This window comes from Echeneis naucrates, chromosome 3, assembly GCF_900963305.1.
Source record: "Echeneis naucrates chromosome 3, fEcheNa1.1, whole genome shotgun sequence".
NCBI lineage: Eukaryota > Metazoa > Chordata > Actinopteri > Carangiformes > Echeneidae > Echeneis > Echeneis naucrates.
This window is the reverse complement of record NC_042513.1, coordinates 22,766,766-22,789,406: the sequence shown is the minus strand read 5'-3', so window position 1 is coordinate 22,789,406 and position 22,641 is coordinate 22,766,766. Positions and strand designations below refer to the sequence as shown.

The 22,641-nt window shown below is 42.9% G+C and overlaps 1 protein-coding gene across 2 annotated transcripts in view; it reads right to left on the bottom strand.

The window, feature by feature from the left end:
• Positions 1-22,043, bottom strand: part of LOC115041128 (FERM domain-containing protein 5-like) — a 52,032-nt gene extending 29,989 nt beyond the window's left edge. For both annotated transcript variants that reach the window (XM_029498440.1, XM_029498441.1), the window contains exon 1: positions 21,839-22,043. In XM_029498440.1, coding sequence (XP_029354300.1) covers positions 21,839-21,940 — 102 coding nt within the window. In that variant the 5' untranslated portion in view covers positions 21,941-22,043. The remainder of the gene's footprint in view (positions 1-21,838) is intronic.
• Between the last annotated feature and the right edge of the window lie 598 nt (positions 22,044-22,641).

Sequence of the window (22,641 nt, the reverse complement as noted above, 5' to 3'; positions counted from 1 at the left end):
GGCTGCTGGAGGAAGGGAGCTGAAGTGCAGCGTGACACATCGGTCCAACCGGAGCTGGATATTGCATTTGAAGACAAAATCATCGCACACAGAGGCCTAAGCAGGCTCATTTCTCAGGGCGGCGCCCGCCGCCACCGTCTGAGCTGAGCTTCTTCTCAGGGCACAGGCCAAGCTAAACCCAACAGCCGTGCCAGATTCCCCTTGTAGGCCATTGTAAGCAGCGCGAGCATGGGTAATCAGCACTCTGCCAAACCGGCATCCAATGCAGCTGAAGAATGAGCAGTCCCCCGCCCCTCCCGAGTATTTGTCTTTACTGAGCCAGAAACCAAAATGAGAGGGATTTAAAAAAAACAAAAAAACAAAACGACAACTACATACACCATGAATGTGCCATCCCAGGTTTCCACCTTTTTAGCTTTTGGCTGTTCAAACGAGCAATGTTTATTTCTGATGGGTCTAGACTCGAAGCAGATCCATCATTCATTCGTCTTCAACTGCTTATCCGTTTGCGGGTCGTGAGGGGTGCTGGAGCGGGGTCACCAGTCCATCACAGGGCCAACAACCACTCACACTCACACTCAGACCTGCACACAATTTAGAGTCACCAGTTAACCCGAACATGATGAGGAAACCCACGCAGGCAAGGGGAGAACATGCAAACTCAGGCCTGGAACTGAATCCACGACCACAGATCCATCGAATGCGGTTTACTTCCACTCTTATTTGAAGGATTTTTTTGGGCCTTATGAATTCAATATTTTATCATCAGTAAGCAAGAAACCAGAAAAAAAAATAAATAAATAAAAAAATAATTCTCGTACAAAAGAAAATCTGTTTTCTTACACAACATACCAAGCATACACAACAACCACAACAGCGAGAAAACAGTTCACATTCTTTCTGACACCCATACACTACAGTCTTCCTTTTGCTGAGACCATCCTGACGAGAGATCGCCTTCAACACTGTGTCCAAATGATTTCGAAAGCTGTCTTTTGTACCGATCAAACCTGAAGTAAACAGTGCAGTTCCCCTCACCGGCACATTTGGTTTTACAACCTCCAACGTTGTTGTTTGGGTTCATTCCCATCACTCTCAGCAACGTGATGTCCAGCTGCGGTTTTCAGCGCAAAGCCTCTTATAATCCACAGTACGATACGCGCTGAGCAGGCACATTAGTTGGTGAACGCAGTGCTGCACTTGGCAGCCAAAGATCCAGACATTACATAGCACAGCAATCGCGGCTCACCTGAAGGCACAGGAAGGTGCATCATGAGCGTATTATTCTGCTTTACACTGGCATCAGAGAAGCATCATTACTTCCTCCTCCATTGTTAACAGAAGATTGTGCCTCCTTTTCATTTATTTGATGTCTTTATGGCTGTTGGCAATGTGTATATAAGTGTAGGAAGGAAAAAAAAAAACAGATACAGATGTTTTTTTTTTTATTCTAAAGAACTCTTTAACAGAAGGCTTGAATCCTTACCTTACTGCTCTCCTTGTGTCTGAGTGTTATACTCGATGCAGGAAAGACGTGCAGTTAGAGCTCATGTTACTGGCTTAACAGCACAAGTGAAAAGATTTCATGGAGAACATAAACTTCCACTACAAGACTCTCAATTAAAAGCTCCACTACTTCTGAAAATTGCATCAGTCTGACTGTGCTCTGAAGAGGAGTCTTAAATGGAAGCAGACTGCTGAGCTCACGTATTGCCAAGCCTCTAAAACAACATGCACTGCGTCACTGAGGAGTGGGGGTGTGACACATAAAGCCAGATGTCCATATCATCAATGTCTGAACTGACATCTGAAGGAGAAACGTTAATGTATGCAGGTCCAGGTCCAGCATGTAATATCCAGTGAGGTCTGTCACTTAGAGCTGCAACGTCTCTTAGTAACATTCAGGCTTGCTAAACATTCATAATGACCAAACTGCTGCAATATTGAATAAACGTCAAATGAGCAAACGGTCTTGGAGCAAGTCGGTTCAACAAAACGTGGAGATATTGAGAGAAATTTGGGTTTTGAGGCCTCGGCATCATGAGCAGACTCTGTTGTCTGTTAGGAACAGAGCAATTATAGAACCTTTGAGTTTGGATGCTTTCTCAACATCTTTGGCCTGGCTGGTCACGAAGTGGAGCAATAACATGACTGAACCTGGAAAGATAATAACCAGCGCTTCGGCAACATATAAAACTTGTATATATAAAACACAAAAATTATTGCTCTGTGAGAAAGAGTTATTTCTGACCAATTTTATATTGGCACTCTGAAAAAATCCCCAAAGGAGATACATACAAAGTCAGGCTGTCAAACAGTATATATAAATCGTCCATTGCTCCTTTACTTTTGTGTTCAGTTGAAAATTTAACTTTCCACACTGAGAAACACTCAAAAGCAAAAACAAAGCACTGAAACGCAGATTGTTGTCGTTCACCTGGATAACATAGGAGGCGTTAGGAGGCAGGAAGCTGTGTCGAATGGACAAAATAGCATGAGATTAGAAAAAACTAACTAAGTTTTTATTTATCTCTGATTTTATATTCATTTTCCTGAAAAGGGAAGGAAAAGTACATTGTCTTTAAAAGTACATAGCCCCTTTAATGATGTGTCATTAGCACTGCCCTTTATTGTCTTTCTTTTAGTAATTTTTCTGTATTTCTTTATTATTACTACTTAGTCAACTGCAAGCTAAACACAGTTTTTCATTCCTGACAAAAACTTGAAATCATACTTGTGTTTGGCCCAACAGATTATTTGCAGGTTTTCCTGTCAAGGCTCCAACATCCTCCAACAATTAGCGGCGTGCCTCGGCTCTGAAAAAGTCCCATCACTGCCACACATTATGCTTATTCTATGGTAATAATTGAGGCAACCTAAAATCCAAATGAGTATATAATCTTTTTTTTTTTTTTTTTTTTTGAACAAGAGAGAGCTTTTCTCATCTTGGTTTTGGCAGCTTTGCAGTCAGAGGATACTGTGTAGTTAGGCTTGAAAGAGTAAACAAAACAGATACAGCAAAAATGCAAGGACAAAATTAGCATTTTGAAAATCAGTGGAAACTATACCCTTGGATGAAAATAATGTTGCTGATTTATCACATAATGAACAACCCAACAGCCTTCACCAACACGTGCCAGAACTCACCATAAGCACTTTCATTGTTTATCCTCAGAAGAGCAAATTAACGATCCGTCAAGCGGGAGTGTAAGAAACTGGGGCCTTGCGTTTTGTGCAAAGTCAGAACTCGCTGACTAATTAATGAGTGACAGGAGCTGAGCTGCAGCTATACGGCAGAGAGGAGACGTATATGATGTGTGAGGCAGGGGCTTAGAATGGCGTTAGTCAAACGTTTTGGTTTTTTTTTTCTTAAGAAAAACAAATTTTGGCACAAACTTAGCCGCATCATCTGCGGAGATCAGATCCCGTGTCAAGGCTAAAGCATATAAAGAGTGAATGAACTCTTCAAATTTGAAGTGCTTTTTGCTTGCTCACGCCATTTATCCAGAGAGGCGAGCCAGAGAAGTTGGACTGACGCGTTGACGGAGCGAAAATTCACGGCCGTCGTAACGCACCTCACTTTTGTTAGACTTTACGTAAAATCTGAATAACATCCAGTCAAAATAATATTTCTCCGTCAAATGCGAAATGTGCTGACCTTCCCTGACCCCCCCGCCCACAAAAAAAAACAAAACCCCAAAACAAAGCAGGAAGTCTTCAAACTATCTTAACACAGACACTTTATTTTGTACTTAACATCCCCTCTTATGTCTCTTACAGGGAGTCCAGCACAAGGCCACATGATGCACGTCATTCATTCTCTGTCGCTCTAACTTGCCTGACTCTGAAACTCACAATGAAATATCTCTGAATGAAATGTCTTAGTCAGCCTGAGTCTGTATAGCACAGTGGCTGAATCACGATGGTCAGCTGAATATTTCGTGGAATGCAGTTATGAATTAGCTGAAAAATGTGTTCGGAGCAGAGCTCTGGGCTGACCGGGTGTGACTGGATTATTCTTCACTGCACCACAAAAACTACTCTAAAGGCTTCCTGGGACAAAACGCATCCAGCAAATACTAATCTCTGTCTAAAGTAAAAGACAAGATGTGATGTTTTATCTGACAATATATATGTGCTCAAGGTAACACCTGCTGGCTCCTGTCAGAAATCCTGTCCTTTATCAAAACAGCCTTGTCATGAATAATGTGTTTCCAGCGTTTTTCTGACTGAAGTACAAGTAACAAGCGTGGCGTTGAGAAATCAGGGGATATGAAGTTAATGTCAACTCTTTCTATCTGCCAGCTCTTCAGCTCTCAGTCTTCTGCATTATACCCCACCTTCGGACACCTTGTGCATTTTTAATTCCCACCACCCATGACCTCTCTGCAGATGTATGTGCTGACATCATAATGCTTAGTTTAGCTCTTCTAAAAAATGTCATTGACTTACGTAAGAGCTGGATCTGAAGGACGAGAGGATGATAAGTGGGAGTCATGGATGGAATGAAGACATAACTTGATTTTAAGAATATACAAGAACATTTTAGCTGATTAGACATACCATTTCACTTACGTATATATACTGCAAAATTTCCGTTGCGTTCGGTTGACTGCACCGCTGCCAGAGACTCACCTGGGGCTCTGTCTCAGCCCTCCATTCTCTCCTCCTCCGTCCTCTCTCCTCTCATTCTAGTCCGAGCTCACCTGATCTCATACATCCGCAACTCTCTCCCATTAGTGCGACCCTAGGGCCCATGACTTGCTGCACACACATAAATGTTTGGTTTGGCCGAGGGAACAGAGTCGGAGGAGAGGGTTCACTCAGGCGACAAGGTCACTCTGACCTCTGCTGAAGCAGGAAGTATGCTTGGCCCTCTGGGATGCACTGTCCTGTCTGTGGCAGTACCGGCTAGTTGATGAATTAGGTAGCTGAGGGGCAGAGTGCATTTCTCAGCCTTCTTGAACTTGAAACAACCTGGCTGGCAGGGACGGGGCTTAAGATAAGGGAGCCAGTTTGTCCATTTACGCAAACAACCAGCTTGATGCTGACCTGATCCTGATCCTTCGCATCTGCATATACGTTGTTTTCCTGTGGGCAACTATCAAAGCCATCCATTGGGATCCAGCCTGCTGAAAATTGGGCTACTGGAGACTGTTAACCCCATTTAAATAGTGCCAAATCTTTTAAGGACTAACCTTCCCCAAGGCGAAAACCAAACTAGGGTAGAGGAGGCGACAAGTGGAGGAGACAGCTGCAGATTCTCAGGAGGAAATCTCCAATTTATGGTCATCAAGGTTATTTTGCACCATTAAAAATGGTGAAACTTCACTTATCACTTGGTGCCATGCCTCGACTAAAAATCCAAGTTGATATTTCATGATTCATCTGAGTCACAGAAACATGAGGCCAGAAGAACGATGAACTTCGACTAAATCCACGTGAACGGATGGAGGAACGGACAACCTGGAAGTGTAATAACTCTGGCCCTGCCTGCAGCTGGAGCGGAGGCATAAAATGCAGCTAAGAGTCCAATTTAAGAAAGCGAAACTATCAGATGTTTGCGTCCCCCCCCAGCCTAATTAAAGTGGCTAAAAATGCATGAGAGCCTTTTATGGTCCTACTGCAGCGCTATGGCTGAAACATAAAAATGCAGGACATTAAAGAGAGGTGGCACTCTGCCTTTCTACATAAATTGTGTTTAGATAAAAAAAAATATTTTAATTATGAGTCCTACACTGCACTGTCTTCTATGAAAATCCTGATAATTTTGAACATATGGTGAAGCTCTTGTTGTCAGAAGAGTTAGGAGTGTGTGTGTGTGTGGGGAGTCACTGTTGGGCTGCCGCAGAGCTTGGCCAAACACCAGCTTGACGACAGCAGCTGGAGAGTAGTGATGTAATAATCTTGTTGCCATGGAGACCCGTGGTTCCCCAGCATCTCCAAAAAATTCAAGGGCGGCGGAAAGTCACTGGGCTGGTTGGCTTCACCGTAGCACTGCTGCGACGAGACGATCACACACGGACAGACGTGACAGAGGAATCATCGAGCTAATGCACGCAAACTTAATGAGAGCTCGTCATGTTGCCCGAAATCCGATTTAAAGCCTGATTTTTAAAAGTGCAATACAACTAAGACAGGATTGTCATACGCCATTCATACTCAAAGGGGCCAGAAAATGTTTAAAAAGACTATTTACTAAATGAGAAAACCACAGCGGTGGGAAGATTTTCAAGTAAAAAGGTCAGAGCTTCAGGCTAAACCGCCATGACCATGTCAGCTTTTGCTGTGTTGGGATTGCCTAAATCCTCAGCCAGAGAGGTCAGTCAGTAAATCTTCCAATCAAGCAGATGCTGGGAACACAGTTGGGGAGGGGGGGGGGGGTAGAAAACCTGCTTTTCAGATGATCCTCCACTGCCTTTCATCATATCCACCAATGCAGAGCAAATGTAAATGTGGGAAACTCTTCCTTCCTATTCGCCCTTAATTGAAGCAGAGAAGTCACTTCAGTCTTTTGATATAGATGATTCGGATCCAGATGAGGCTCTGGAGAGACTGAAAAATTGGCTGAGACAGTTAAAGAAGGAAAGCAATGGGAAACAAAGGCTGGGTGTGGGCCCCAGTAGCCTCCCTCTCTTCTTCAGTATAAGCCCAGGGATTGTGGAAATGAAGTGCCTTGATGTCTGACACTGAGAAACCACACTCTGGAATCTAATTAGATGTCTGTTTGTATTAGATATCAGTCACATGGAAATTATTTTCCTGCCATTAAAAATAATATTGTTTGAGTATATATTTTCTCGGCCGGACTGCTGGACATAGAAATCCTCCTCATCCAGTTTGACAGCTACAAATTCAAAGACATGCCACCACTTTAGAGGAAGAAGAAAGGGGTTTTTTTTTTTAGATACGTGTGTTGGCTACACATGCAATCATCTAAAAGAGCAATAGAATAATATGTGAAAGAGCAGGAGCTGCCAACGGTGAAAAACACGGTTTAATAAAGCTAAATAATAGGGCTGCTTACTGTTCAACGTTTGTTTGAATGTCTAGAAAATTAAACATATGTAACGGCTCATGCACTAAATTTGACGTAATCTCACTGATTGTCCTGTTGTTTGAGGGAGCATGGCTTATCTAAAGTTCAGCTTTCACCGAGCCCTGCGAATCACGTGCCATGGAGTGATTTGCCCCCAGCTGGGGCTAATCATCCTGGCTGGGAGGTAGTTTGGATGGGCCTCAGCTGAATGTGCCACCAATGCCACCAGCTGGCTCGTTGTACGGTATTATCTGTGTTTCATGGTATTGGTGTGTTTTGTGAGGTCTTGATTTGACTGTGTGAAAGTGTTTTTCTTTCAAGATCCTCTTCAGTGACTCCCACTTGCATTTATTTTGAGACCTGCTGTTTTTGTCGGTCTATCATTTTTGATGAATTAGAATTTGTGGGGCGGTTGTATTGTATTCCCACATAAAGGCCTTTTAGAAAACATGGGACTCTTTTAGTTGGTGACGTGTGCAGTTTTTTGTTTGCAACCTGTCATTTATTTATTCTTTTTTATTATTTTCAGGGACTCTAACAGTGTTGATGTGTGTTTTGGGCAGAGGCAGTGGCCAAAAGTGATTGTTAGTAGAATCAGGTGTGAATTTACAACACACTGTGGGAAAGCGGAGTAAAGACACGCTTTCAAATTAAAAGTTAAACAATGATCCCAAGGCACATTGTTGACTTCCAAGATTCATTTTGTAAAGAAACATCCAGTAAGAGTTTAAAATTATGTTGACTGCTAGAGATCAATCCTGCTAAAAAAAAAAAAAAAAAAAAATCAATGACTAATGAATGTTCAGTGTTTTGACTCTTGATTTCTCAGGTGAAATAAGTGACGCTGGGCTCTGCAACAAATTCACAAGACTGTCTGGTGTTTTTATGTCCAGTAGCTTTGAGGACATGGTTAAAAGAAAAAAAAAGAATTTATAAATAGTCATTGGGGTTACTTTATATACTTTAGCTTTACTTTGTGTTAGATAGTATTTTACAGCTGCCTAAAAGCCCTGAAAACCAATTCACTCAAAAGTGATGGGGAGTTAACAGTTTGGGTTATTTCACAATTTTTGCTGTATTTAATTCTATCTACATTTTTGTCAAAGGCTTTAACAGCGTGGCATAAAAGTGAAATTAAAGTCAAACTGACTTTATATAAATAATAACTTTACCAGAGTTCCTCTGAGTCAGTTTGACCCCTTTCGTAGGCTTCAGTTTAATAGAAAGGCCGCTCTCACATTGCAGGTACAACTGTCTTCACAATGAACGTCGTGAAAGTCAGACTCTTGCACAAGATGAAGAGATTTCATCAAGGCCGAAAGCCAATCGAGCCAATCAGACGTTGAAGGGACGCCCGAGTACACGTTTCATACTGTTGCCATCTGAGCTGCAGCGACTGATGAAAAATGTATCTGGAACAGATCCATTACCTGCCGTGTTGCTAATGGCAGAATGTAAGGGTCGATCTGTTTGTGTTACAGTGTGTGTGTGTGTGTGTGTCTTTCTCCAGCAGATATGTGCGCGCACACAGTTGTGTCCTATAGAAAACCTGAGACAGAATCTAAGAACAAGCAGTATTGTTTGGTTGCATGCTGTCACGGGTCAGAAATAACTCGTCATTTTATCTGGCATTTAAGTGTGATGAGCTGTGATACAAAAAGCCACGCGTTATTAAAAACAAGCACACTCATCTTGTCTACTTGCCTCTGCCCTATAATTTACATTTACTCCATAATCATTTTTCAAAAACAAAAAGACTCACACTCTCTGTTCGCATGACAGATGGCCACACCTTCGATGGATCCTGTATGTAACTGAAAATACCATTTAAACTTTGACGCACAAAAAGCCTCTCCACTTTGAATAGCCATTTCATTTTCAGACTGACTGGTATGAAACACAAAACATCAACTGATTCATGCAGTCAAAGTCAATATAGGCCTGGGAGATGAATCCCTCTCCATGAGTCATTCTCATGCTGCCAGAGACGGCAAATAGATCCTGCAAGATAGGCCTTCCTTATATTTTTAGGATACGCACATACGCAGTCAGCAAAAGGCAACGCTGATCAGTCCTGTGCATCAGAACAGCACCTCTCCCCAAGACGTCATGAGATTACAAAGTAGTCTGTTAGCCTGCCTGCTCACTGATCACGCTACTTACCGAGCCAGAGCGGGCTCAGGAAACTGGGAGCAGCAAAAACAGACAGAGGTGATGAGGAGAGGATGGGAGGAAAGTCAGAGATGTGGGGACGCGACATCAGGTTGATTTTGTGTTTGTGTGCACACGGAGGAGCACGAGAGGGCAAGCAAGAAAGCAAGGAGGAAACCAGAGGGGCTCTTTGGCCGGCACTCGACTGAAGTGTGCGCCGCTCTGCATGTGGAAGTGAGCCGATGATGACAACAGTTACCCACAGTTAGAGAGGAGGAGAGGAGTGCTTAATATTCTGCACACGTACGGCTACTCCGCTATAGCAAGAGCTTAAAAATAGACCGCAGCAGACTTGTGGACCGATGAGACAGGGAGGTGGAGGCACGTACGATGAGGGGGGATCCAGACTGGTCAGGATGACGTGACAGGGCTGAAGGTGGACGGCTTTGACCTTGGTTATCATAATTATCAAAAACGGAGAAATGATCTGCTCAGATTGACCATCGCTGAAGCCGAAGCTGACCTAAAAAATGAGTACAAGTGTGAATAAGAAGAGTAGAAATAATAGAAAGAATAACAACTGTTTAAAATAACTTCAGTAACCGTGTAGTTTGTTTTTGCCTGTTGATAAATCGGCGGGAAGAAAACACGTGACTGACAAACCAATGCCGTTAAATAAATAGTCCAGGTATGTGTTGACCCTTCCGTGTCCTCCCTTCACAGATTTTACAACTAAATCACAACAATAAAACATAATAAGCTTCATCCATGCCTTCTAAAATATCTCTCAGAAATAAACGCCAGCACGACGTATTCAAACAGGAGAAAATGGCTACTTTGGCGCTTTCCCAAGCGAACTAAATCTACCTAACAGGCCATTTAAAGAGAACAAATTATAAATCCTGTTTGTTCAGTCTGCACAAAAATCGCTGTGTTAAATCAACAAGTTGTGGATTAAGAAGGCGGGGTGTGTGTGTTCAGAGGTAGTGACTGAGCCAAACTGGCTGTTACTTTCAGCTAGAGTATAAACAAGAATAGTCCTCATTGCTTGTTGTCAATTGAAAGAGTTGTGATTGCCAAAATGGCTACTGGAGGAAACAGAAAGAGGGAGACAAAGCCCCCGACCCACAAAAAAGCATTTATTCAGGAGATTTTTCCAAGCAGGCTCACTTCTACATTACTGATGTCGTAGTCGTATTTGTTTTCGGGGTGTTTGGGAATTAGTTTTAGTGGTTTCTGGTTTGAAAAGATGTGGAAAAATATTGCTTTAGATCACGTTCCTGAAGAGATAAACACAGATGTTAAGTACGAAAAGGACGTTTAAACTATTTTAATCACACGCAAAGCATACTGTGAAGGAAAGAGTTTAACTACTGGGGCGGACAAAAACACACATCTTTCCTCGTGAGCAAGCCCAAATCTACATTTAAATAAGAGGGAAACATTTTCAAGAGTTTTGTTTTGCAAAGATACTAAGTGCACTTGCTCACTTCAGAGTTACTCCTTTGTAAAACACATGAGACCAACCAAGAGGATTTAACAAACGCTCCCTCTCCCCCAAAGCCCTGGAAAAAAACATTGATAAGTCAAGATGCAATTAACATCAGTGTGAACTGTTGAACTGTGGCTGTCAAACCGGAACTGTTGAATATAAATCTGGATAGAGCTATCTGAAGGAGCTGAGAGCTCAGTCTTATTTCTGTTCCTATATATTCCGAGGAGGAGAGAACACCGACGGCGTTCACGATATGCCAGCTAAGAAAAGCTAAGAGGCCCCGGCAAATGAGGTAAAGTCAGGATTTCACACAGGAGACGGTTGAAGCTGAGGTCGTTCTCCTTATTTTTAAGACTTTGAAAGACAGAGAGGTGTGGAGATGAAAAAAAACAAACAAAAAAAAAAAACATAGAACTTCTCATCATGCATGCATTTTTAAAAATCAACCAAGGGAAATTATATGGAAATTGACATTATTTCACATAAAGAAATATGTTAAAATAAATATCAGCACTTTATCCAGAATGAAAAAAGGCTAACAGTTGAACGGGAGTTTGGAAACACAGAAACGATGTGTGTGTGTGTTTTTGCGTGAGAGCTCTAAATTTAAAAAGCTGCTGACCACTATATGGCACAATGACTTATGTGAGCACAGCGGAGTTTAATGTAAGCATTATGATCTTCTACTTTAAACCGCTTTTTTTTTCTCCTCTCTCTCTGCTGCAGCAAAAGCTGAAACCGGAAAATGGGCAGGCAGGAAACTATTAGAGGAGCACTGCCTTACTGAAACTGAAATGTTTAAATCACACAGCAGAACAAAGCCACATGTGAACATTTACACACTGATTCACGCTCTCTGCGTTTCTTACTGGGATGCTCTACATTATTAATAGCACTGTCAAAAGCAGAACTGAGTGATAGTTTCAACCAGAAGAAGCTAACGCACTGTTTCAGGACAGCACGAGCACAAAGCAGTTGCGCCTGGAGTGAAACACAACTGTGAGAAATCCCACATTCATAAAAGGTTATCTTTGTTGGAGCTGTTTAAAGTGTTGACTTCAACTTTACTGTGATCCGTGCTGCTGCATTTAAAGTGCATTACATCATACTGAGGCGTGTTTTTGAGATTAAGAGCTAAAACATAAGTCTGACTGTGAAAGCACATTCTTTCCCTTTGAATGAAACACACACATGACACAATAAAACCTGCTGTATCAGAGCTAAACTATAGCACTTATAATAGCATTGTATGTTAATAACAATATGCGGCTTCCAGCTCTTTTCTTAGACGAGCTCTCTGAATCCAGCAGCTTCATCCCACATTACAGCGCAGACAGCCACACATTCCCACGAGGAAATAAACAACACAAACACACACACACCGCCAACCGCAGCACATGGCCTGGGTTGACCCCACACAGACACCGGCGCTCCACATTAGTATGTGGTGAGCCTGAAGTACGAGCTAAACATGCACTTATGCACGAGTCTTTAAGGGTCCATCGAGCGTTACAACGTCGCAGCACATTCCTCTGCATGCAGGTGTGTTTTCGCCGCTCACAATGTTTCACAACGCTGCAACTGTACATCCCGTCTAAAAATCATGACAAAGCAGTGATTTTTGCACCTTCCATTGGATTCAGCTTTGAACTACGAGGTCCCTGCTCTTTCAAACAGTAGTGCATTTGCATTTTGTCTCTGTGCCGCAGAATAATTAGCAGACGTTGTACGTTACCCTTGTGACAGCACTGGAGTCATTACAAATATCTGCCTGGTGTAATGTCTCCACTTCTCTTTGTTCAATGAAAACCTTCCTCCCTAAAGCTCCTGCGTGCGCGTGCACACACAGACACACATATTCACACTCAGCGGATACTGTTGTCTACAATGTGTCGAGCCAGCAGGCAGTCTTGCAGGACGTCAGCATCTGTATGTAATGAAAGCTTTTTGCCTTTTCTTTACAAGGCACCCAACTCATTCTCCCCGTGCTCACATGACCCGCAAGAGTTCTTGCAACCATTTCATATTTCTGCATGGATTTGCATGAATATTTTTCAGAATAAGATCAGATTGTGCAGGTGAACCGTTTGTTTGTTTTGGACGCACACCATTACAGTTACACTGCAGACAGCCGGGTGAAGTGAAGCCATATACATATATACACTCACACTTAAGAGTACCCTGGTGGTGTCTTCATTAATATGATGATTAAAGATCAACTGTTGGAAGCAGAGGGAACTGGCTCATGAATAACCCATGAGGCCCATATCCGCCTAAAAATCACAACAGAGTGATTTCCCAGTTTAGTGAGGCTGACACTAGTCTACACTGAATCACCACTGAATCGTCTGAACTCTTCCTCTCCAGTGACGTCCTCAACTCCACAGCAAGCCGCTGCCTTTCCAAAATAAGTCTCCCCCTTTCAAGCGTGACATGAAAGAAGAGCGAAAAGAAAAAAAAACAAAACAAAACAGGAAGAGGCGCGCCAAAGAAGACACCAGTAAGAACAAGAGGCTCCTCTTTTATTTCTGTTAAGCCTTTAAAGATTTCCCTGCTGTACCAGCCTGTGCTAGGGAGAGAAGGATTTCTCTGTCAGTCTGATATCATCCAGCACTGAAACGCGAATATACATTCACTCTGCTAATCTTCAGAGCTTTAAAGCTGCTCTCAGCAGACATGGCATGCCAACCTCACCTACACCTATCTGCAGCTGGACCAAATTGGGAAACATTTGAAAAGATCTTAAAAAAAAATAAATAAATAAGAGAATTAAAAAATAATTAAGAGCCTCTGTTTCCAAACGTTTTTTGCTGCAGAGCCTTCTCCTTCCTGCGTGTATTCAATTCCCAAGCTGCAAATGCTCCCATGCAGGCAGTGGGGTGTTCGTTTGGATGGTCACAGTCTTGCTGCTGTTCAGTTCCCCACATTAAACCATAATCTCATTGATGCCTCCCGAATATGGCAGGGAAAGTACTCAATTATATTTCAGCCACAAAATTAAAACCAGCCATACAGGGGACTTACAGTCAAACAGCACTGGCAGAAGATCTGCAACACTCATCGTTACCATTTTAATTAAAGTGATGATGCTCAGCTTTATTTGATGAGCTCTGGACGAGATCGTCGCTTCGTTTCGTCATGAGTTTGTTTGGACCTGAGCAGCCTGGTCTTAGACAGCCGGCCGTCAACTGTGAGCAGTTTCCTGGGCTAATTTCTATCATTTTTTTCCTCAATGCATCAAAAACAACGGCAAACCCCAAAAACATAACTAACATCTGAGCCAACACACCTGTTATTATTATTATTATTATTATTATTGTTGTTATTAGCGCAGACAGTAAACATAAAATCAAGACCAGTGGTCCACATGGGAATACACCAAAACCAATATTTCAGTCCGGACCGAAGGGTTGGACTGGCTAAACAATCATTCCCAACAGCTAATATGCATTAAACATTCAAAACCGCTCGACACTCAATAACAAGAATAAGTGTTGACTCAGTTGTGTACTTATAGCGTTGACGGTATAGAACAAATGCTGTGATGTGTACAGCCTGCGGTGAAGTGTCTCTTGCATCCTTCTTGCTGTGTCACGTATAGTTTGTCTTTGCTGTGTCTTCTGCCGGTGTCAAGTTCAGTCAGGGCAAGCTCATTAATCTGCCCTGCTGCGGTGCAACTGGCTGAGAGTTGGGAGAGACTAAGACAGGGAGAAGAAGAGGAGGAATGAAAGTGAAAAAGGAACAAAGAGGGGATTTTGTGGAATTCAGGAGCTGGCCAGAGAAGAAGAAGAAGAAGAAGAAAAAAAAGCTTACAGCTGAAGATAATGGAGAAAAAGATACAAGCAGAAGTATGCAGAATTATGTTGAATTAATTAGAATCCCAGACATTAGAGTCCTTCAGAAACTGCAAAACAAGAAATCCAATTACACCACGAAAAGACAGTTCTCCCATGATGGCCGCTTCTGACCTCATCAAACACCTCCAGAAACACGTGTATGAGAGCCAACGTCGAATTTTCCACTGTTCACACAGACCGAAAACCCCGAAACCTCATCATTAAACACACAACTTCAGCCGCGTTTGCAGTACAGCTGCCTCCAAGGTTGAATAAACTTCAATTCACACCTGATTTTAAATCTCACTGCGGATGAGAAGTTATTAAGAATCTGAGTGGAAGGACTATTACGGCAATTTCATCATTTTAAATGACAGATGCCAAGCTGTCTGTCAGTAAAGAAAATAAAATCCATTGAGTTATTTGTTGTTAAACAATCATATATCGATTGCATTCAAAATGACGCATCATTAGGAGTTGTACAAATTGTTGGTATCAACGAAGGCTAATTCTCACTGACTGCTCAAAACAACCGTGTAATATCTTAGATTTAACAAATCGAGCACCTGAACTTCGAAAGTTTGGGAATAATCATAAATTGATAAAAGATCTCGCAACGGTCAATCTGTCAAGGACTATCACGGTGGTGTGTGTGCTCACTAAAGCATCCAGTTAGCGTGGCGAGCAGAGTTAAGGCCCTGACATCACCGAAGTCGTAGATATTACTGTCACGGCCAACATCTGAGCGTCCTAATCTGAAAGCACACCAGAGCCTCGAGGGGTTTATCGCGCCATTCCCTCACATTATGGATTAACATGTGATTTAACGGGGCGCTTTCACATCAGGAAGACATGTGTCTCGCAGATTTCAGCAGGGTGGCACATAGCTGGCAGCAAGGCTGATAAGCAGGAGCTCTTTTTAAATCACATCCTATTTTTACTCTAAATTAAGCCTTTACTCGTCTGAAATAAAGCTACTTAGGGAACCAGCATTCCCAGTCTGTGGATTATTCTGGGAAAACAGCTCCGTCTGAATCTCAGGCTGAATGTTTGGACGTCAGCTGAGATTCATGTTCATCTATCCAACAACATTATGCTGATTAGCGTGCTAAACATTTATCAGGCAAGGCTGACTGAACTTGCAAGGTCTTTTTTAGCCCCCCTCTTCATACAGTTCAAGGTGCTACGTGTAGCACCTTTAGCTGCGGTGTGAGAACCAGGCTATCAACAGCCCCTCGTTGGTAAGACGTCTAAAAATACAGACAGAATACCTCAAAGTATTTGCCATTTAGCGCCTTTAGCTTACACCTGGGAGCTTCCCAATTCAAGCAAAATTCTGTTATCAGCCGCTGAGCAGATCCAGATCCAGAGCTCAGGCTGAGAGCCGGGATCAAAGACGTCTTGACAGCAGTTGTTGAGTTAAGTGAGAGCAGACATGCATGTTCCAGCTGATCCCAAATTCAAAGATGTGAGCACAACGCACCCAAATCACAGGCAGCTCGGTTGTCCACTGAGGAAATCAGGTTTTAAGCTTTTGGCCAATGTTAAATACAGTAAGTAACCTATTGGTTAACATCACAGACTGCATTCTATCTAATGACAATCAGGGGACGACTGCAGTATTTGTACAAAGAAGTCTATGGAAAATGGCCTGACTTCTGTTGTCGGGCTTCTCAGGAAAATAATTTCCCGTATTCTGGGGCCTGCCAACAGGTGTTTTGACACTTTAATTGACTTTACAGTAAGAAAAATGGCAGGTAGGTTTTGTAACTACGTCCAGTCTGGTAACAATGAAAACGTAGGTTTTCACAGCTTCATTGATTTGCGTTTTCACTCAATAAACATGGAATGGATTTGTTGATGAAGTACTGGCACGGCACACTGAAAACAGCGCCGTGCACACAGACCGATGTACCCTCGTATAATGGAAGCTTCACCAATGCTGGATTTATTTCTTCAGTAAAAAGTTTTCCTACTGAGTTTATGTTCTCAATTCCTCTCAATCCCAGTGTCTTCTTCAATACACATAAAGTTGTTGGTGGTTCACAAAACCAACATGTGACAGCTTGTTGGGCTTCCATTTGGCTCATAAAGGTTTCCTGTCATCATTAAATGCTACAACTACTGACAGCAATCCAAAATTGGATTATATTTGGTTGCGAACACTATCTGGACAAAAGCTATAAGTTACATCCTCAAACTATCCGATGCACAAAGGATATTAAAGTGTCAAAAGCAAGCACATTCTTCCATTTAACAAGCTTAAAAGCCAACATCTATTATCTGTTTTTATTACCTCCGAATAGCGGCCTGGGTCCCAAGATAACAACATATCTACAGCTTTGGATCAATTGTCTAAAAAATCAATAGATGTTTATGCCCCACTCAGGGGGGTTTGCTAAAAAGGTGTGTGTTAGCGTCATCATGAACATGTTTTGATGCTGATTTTATCCTTTAACAAAAAAAAAAAAAAAAAAAAAGCACAAACCAAAACAGAATTAAGATTATCATTAATACATTTTTTGTCTATCAATCACTATTCATTTTTGCACAACATGAAATGTTCCCTTCTTTTGACAATCACAGATATAAAATATTCAATTATTAATATCCCTTTAAAAGTAATATCCCGAGCCAAAATTTGGCATCCTAAGTGTAAAGTAACAGATCAGGATAAATAGCGATTACTGTATTTAAATTGGCGGTCCAGTAAAGAATGAGAACTTTTATCAAAAAGCTGTGATAAGCACCTTCTATGTTTCTAGTTGTCTTCCTTCAGAGACAAAGACAAAGACAGCCACTTTGTGTTTGATTGAGGTTCAGCTTGGGTGATTTTAAATACCTAAACCCTTTGTCCAATTTTGGGTTAAGATAAGCCGTTATCAGTATCTAAATGTGTAAGCTGCCAGATGAAAGCAACATAAGCAGAAGAACAGGCCCGCCCGTGTATGAAAACAAAACATATTAAAACCTCTATTTCGAGTCTAGCGGTGCATAACATGGGGAAAACAATACGAGTGCAGGAAGGCCACTTAGGAGACAAGAGCAACTTATTTCAATAATGCATTCACAATGCAAAACGAGTGGAGCGCCTTCCAAGTCATGCATTTGGCTTCAAAGGAATCCTGCTAATTTCATTATTGAGCTATAAAGGATCTGAGCCGGTGCCAAGTGACTCAACCGCTTACTCATGGTGATGAGCTACGTCTCTCTGGATCAGTGCTATTCTATCATTCATCTTGTTTTCAATATCTCGTATGAATCTTTTGATTCACACTAAAATTTGTCATTTTGAGTATCTGAATCTAAAAAGTGGCTTGCTTCCTCAGATGATGAGCTGTTTGCAAAGTCTTAGAAAATTTTAGCTTGCCTGCTCCACAGCGAGACACCTCAACGACAAAGTACACAACGTGTGAGCTAAATCTTACAGTTCTGGTTATGGACGGTGAATTGAATGAGACAGACTGTATGTCACCTCAATAATCTCATTTAATTCAATTCAATGGAATGTGAGGCGCTTTGCTGTTTATTCTTCTCTTCTGTGTTTTCTAATGAGATCCTGCAAATTAATAATGCACTCCACATCTACACGATACAAAGTCATTGAAGGCGCATGTGCCAAACAAAATGTGGATCTGAATCATCTCTGCGTGTTCTTGGCTCTTTAATTACAGGGATATTCATTTGGAGACAAGAAGCACTCTGTACAGGTGCTCAGTAGCTTAAACATGACTCTCTGTTGAACAGGCGATGGTTAAAATCGGAAAATGAAACAAACCGTCAACACTTTTCAAGACAGAAATAATCAAATTCTGAGGCAAGTCATCTCTTTGTTGTGGAGACAACAGCGCAGCGTTATGTCTCTGAGTTACAGCGTACCATAAGAACAGTTCCATCACCAGGTTGGGGGAAGCTACGGTGCTCTGGGCCATGCTAATAAAGAAACCAGAAACGAACTGTGGATCATCGATCTTATTGGTGGCTTTTGGAGAACAACGGGGCTCCAGAGCACAAGAGAATAATAATCAGGAAAATCCTTTCAGTACATCAGAAACGTATCCTTGATCCGATCTGGCTAATGGTGGATCTGGACGAGGGTCATGCGGACACAGGATTATATTCCATTCTCATTTGCAGTGTAATATACTTGTGCGGGGCAGCTGATGTTTCAATCTGTCCAGGTGCTGTGCTCCTCATCTCCACATCTCCAAACTGCTCCCTCTGGTTTGCCTCCAGAATTGGCTCACACCTTCGCTGATGATCACTGCCAGCTTCATGTGGCTAATGATTCTCTTTCTCCTGAACCTGCTTTTCCTGGCTGCCTGACCCCCCCACCCCAGTGTCCATCAGGCTCTCCCCATACTGTCTAAGTGTCCTTTTTTAGCCCAACTGTCTGCACGGAGAGAGCGAGAGCACCTCGCATCCGTCTTGGATTGTGGCAGTATTGTGATGCCTGCGAACGTCCTAAAGGGCTAAACTGTGTTGAAAGAACAGCAGAAATCAATGAACGTGTATCCCCTGCACACTTTCAGGATCACGATGTGAGAAGCAACAGGGAAGCGGGCAGGTGCACGGCATGGGTGAGATACCGTAAACGGGTGGTGTAATGGAACCAGATCATCCCGACTGATAAACCTGGCAGACAGACAGACAGGCCTATGCCAAACTCGCCCGTGTCAAAAAAACAGGACTCATTTGTTTCATTTCTCCTCGTTGCCGTCCTCTTCCACACTGCTTTTCATTTATGAAGGTCATTTCTGCCGTCATTCCCCTATGATGTGTTTTCGCTGTAACAGGAGTTCAAGGTGTAGGCTAATTGAGCTAAATGGGGAGTGTGACGGCCGTTGAGCCCCACGAGGGCCCTTCATTCTGGGCTACATCTCTAAGGTGTGCGAGAAGGGGAAGCAGCAGTCCGCTCTCATTTCCAACGTGCCAAATCTGTTCTCATCCTCCAGTACAGTCACTGCAATGATTTGTTCTCCAGCGTTTAGCTTTACAGATGCTTTGTCTGGGCCATAATTAACATAGCTCCCTAAACATCATGCTCACATATACTAATGGCCGAAAATAAATGGTGATGCGTTTGCTGTAAACAACAGATGATTTATTAAGCCAATGATCCCATTTATGTTTCCATTTAGACCAGTTGTGCTTCATGGAGAGCCCCACAGTGTGAAATAATGGCATATTTCATTATTTCCCATGGTGGAAATAATGAAATATGCCAATAGAAAGCTAATCCCCCTCAAATAGAGGCTCCACCAGAAATTAAGTATTCTGTCCCTGCTGTGTGCTTTCAGCTTCTGAAAGGGCGGGATCAGCATATTTTGACAGCCAAACACTTTAAAACATGACTGGGTGAAGGAGCTCAGAAGTCAAAGGGGGAACAAGTGTGGGCTTCACTTCGGAAAAACACGACTCATCGAAAAAAACGATCATCACCAAACGAACACCATGTCTGCTGCAGATCACTCAGATCACAAAAACTTACAGTTTGTCTGTTTTCTGCTTGTAGAAACATCAACACTCAAAGTGAAAGCTGAGTTGATCGGCTGGGAAAGAGTTGCGTCATCTATAGATGATTTTGTTTCCTAGCATGATGATTGCTGTTGCTGTTCCTGCGCGTTCAGACATGACATGAATGGAAAACAACTGTAGACGTCCCACCTGTTGGTAATATTCGCCGTTTTCACACAGACAGGGTGACAAAAATGGCCTGTCCCCTGAGCACCTGCTGCTTTAACTTGTTGTTATATGTTGAAAGGCTTGATTCCCCTTTGCTGTCAGTTCCCTGAAATGATAAAGCGGTGATCTTTGTGTGCCGTCGCCTCTAAATCAGCAGCGATGGAATCCCTTCAAGTAGTGAGCATCAAACGCAGGTCTGTCTACCTGCATCTAGTTGATGCACACAGAAGACTTCTCAATGATGCAGCCACACAAAACATACCACAAGGACACACACACACACTTGATTTACAAAGCAGGTAAACCACATTAATTGCTCACACTTACTCCTCCACTCTTTGGCTATTATACACACGATCTGTTTACTGGCTCTATTGATGCCTCGACTTCATTCATGCCAAAATAACAATTGATTTTTTTTTTTTTTTTTTTAACAACGCAATGTACAAGAAATACAGAGAAATGTTTCAGCCCATTCTGTGCGGCAGAGACTCAGTGAATGACTAATCCAATGTGCTGCTTTAATAATTTTACAAGAACACATGCAAGACGTCTGAATAAACCTCGACAGGGAACAAAGAATCCTGATCTACCACAAGTGACCAGAAAAACCTTTACAAAACAATCAAACAGGCCTGCTATAAATTCTACTACACCCATACTTTTATTATACCACTGCAAATCACAGCCTTGGAAGTGACAGGTAGAAAAAATGTTTCTATGCCGCAGAAGCAACAAATAAAAAACAGAGACAGTCATATTATGGCTGAAACAAACAATCTCAAGCAGGCTGAGAATCAAGGAGGAAAGATTAAGTTGGGGGGGCGACAGAAGTGACCAAACGCAGAATAAAAACCGCCTAAAAGCCAATTTTAATAAATGTATTCTGGAGGATGGAATAAATAAGGTAGTTTAGTTGGCAGCAGTAGTCCACTTCAGCTTTGCCTTCATGACAGAAGAGAAGCACATAGTAGAAATCGGCCTTAAAGATGTTTTTCATGCTGTATTTTGGAGCATCAGGCTACATTAGGCAGCCGGGGGGCCTGGAGTGCCTCCATGTGCTTCTCATCCAGCTCCAAACCTTTAAATACTCCAAGAAAATATGGCTTCAGCACTTCTCAGGAGCTGGCTTGTGTTATCTTTTTAAACTAGGGGATGGGTGGTGCCCTGATTTTTTTGTATGTTAAATCACCGGTATTGACTGTAAAGTTGAATCATCACTCCGTTGCTCTGTCAAAGTCAGGGTCAGCCTGAAGGGCAAAACAAATGAAAGTATGACAGCACATCCACCGAGTCTGTGCACACACAGTTTTATTTTAACGCCACTCTTTCTGCCGGAGCTGCGTCTGCTGACAATTGACAGTCCTGGAAATGTGCTACGCAATCCAAGCACCAGCACATGTGCACACAGGTAACATCAGCGGGCCCCTGACCAGCATCCACATACGATGGAAGATTGTACGGAGTTAAGACACCTGGTTTAAAGAGGGTGGGTTTGTTTGGCTTTTTTGTTTTTTGTTTTTTGTTTTTGGCAGCAGTAGATCAAATGTGAATCAGCTAAGCGCCACCCCACTTCGTCCTCCACACAGCAAGGTGAGGTCTGGGGATGGAGAGATGTTGGCCCCCACTGACCTGAATCGTGCAGGTGTACTCCGAATCATCCAGCAGCCTCACAGTGCAGTTGCATTCCCTGTCCAGACTCCTGATGCTGCTGCTCATCAGTCGGCTCAGCATCTTCTCGATCCGATCGTCTGCGTGCGGGACCAGGGACGAGGACGCACCGCAGACAGACACATGCAAGTTGTACGCTCTGTCACGTCAACGACGTCCCCGGTGTTCGGCCGTCCAACACCTGGTCAGCGACGGAGACAGTGAGGAGGAGCGGCGGCGGTGCTGCTGCTGCTGGGGCATCGTTTCATCAGTGTGTGTGTGTGTGTGAGAGAGAGAGAGAGAGAGAGAGAGAGAGAGAGAGCTGAATGGCTGAGGGAGCCACGCCGTGCGTTTCTCCAGTCAGGGATCAGCGGGACTTGCGGCTGCTCCTCTCTCCCCCCCCTTCCCTCCCTCACTCCCTCCCTCCCTCCAGCTGCATGCACGGTGCTGTTCGGGCGGGCTGCCTTCACAGAGTCACATGGCCGGGGCTGATAACGTTTCAGCAGTCAGACGACAGGCAGGAGCTCGACGCTGCCGCAGCTGCAGGAGTCGATCAGCTGATCAGCTGCCTCTCAGCGTGGGGCTTTTAAAACCTCCGTGGAAAAAAAAACAAAAAAAAAAAACAAGCAAACAAACAATCAGGCTCTCAAATATCCACAAAGTCCCGCCTGGTGCATCACAATAACACACGGGCCTCGTGTTTTAATGCTTTGACCATCAAAATGCACACAAAGCTGATGTGATTTTTCACTTTCACTGACTTTTGCGCTTTGATCAGTTGTGTT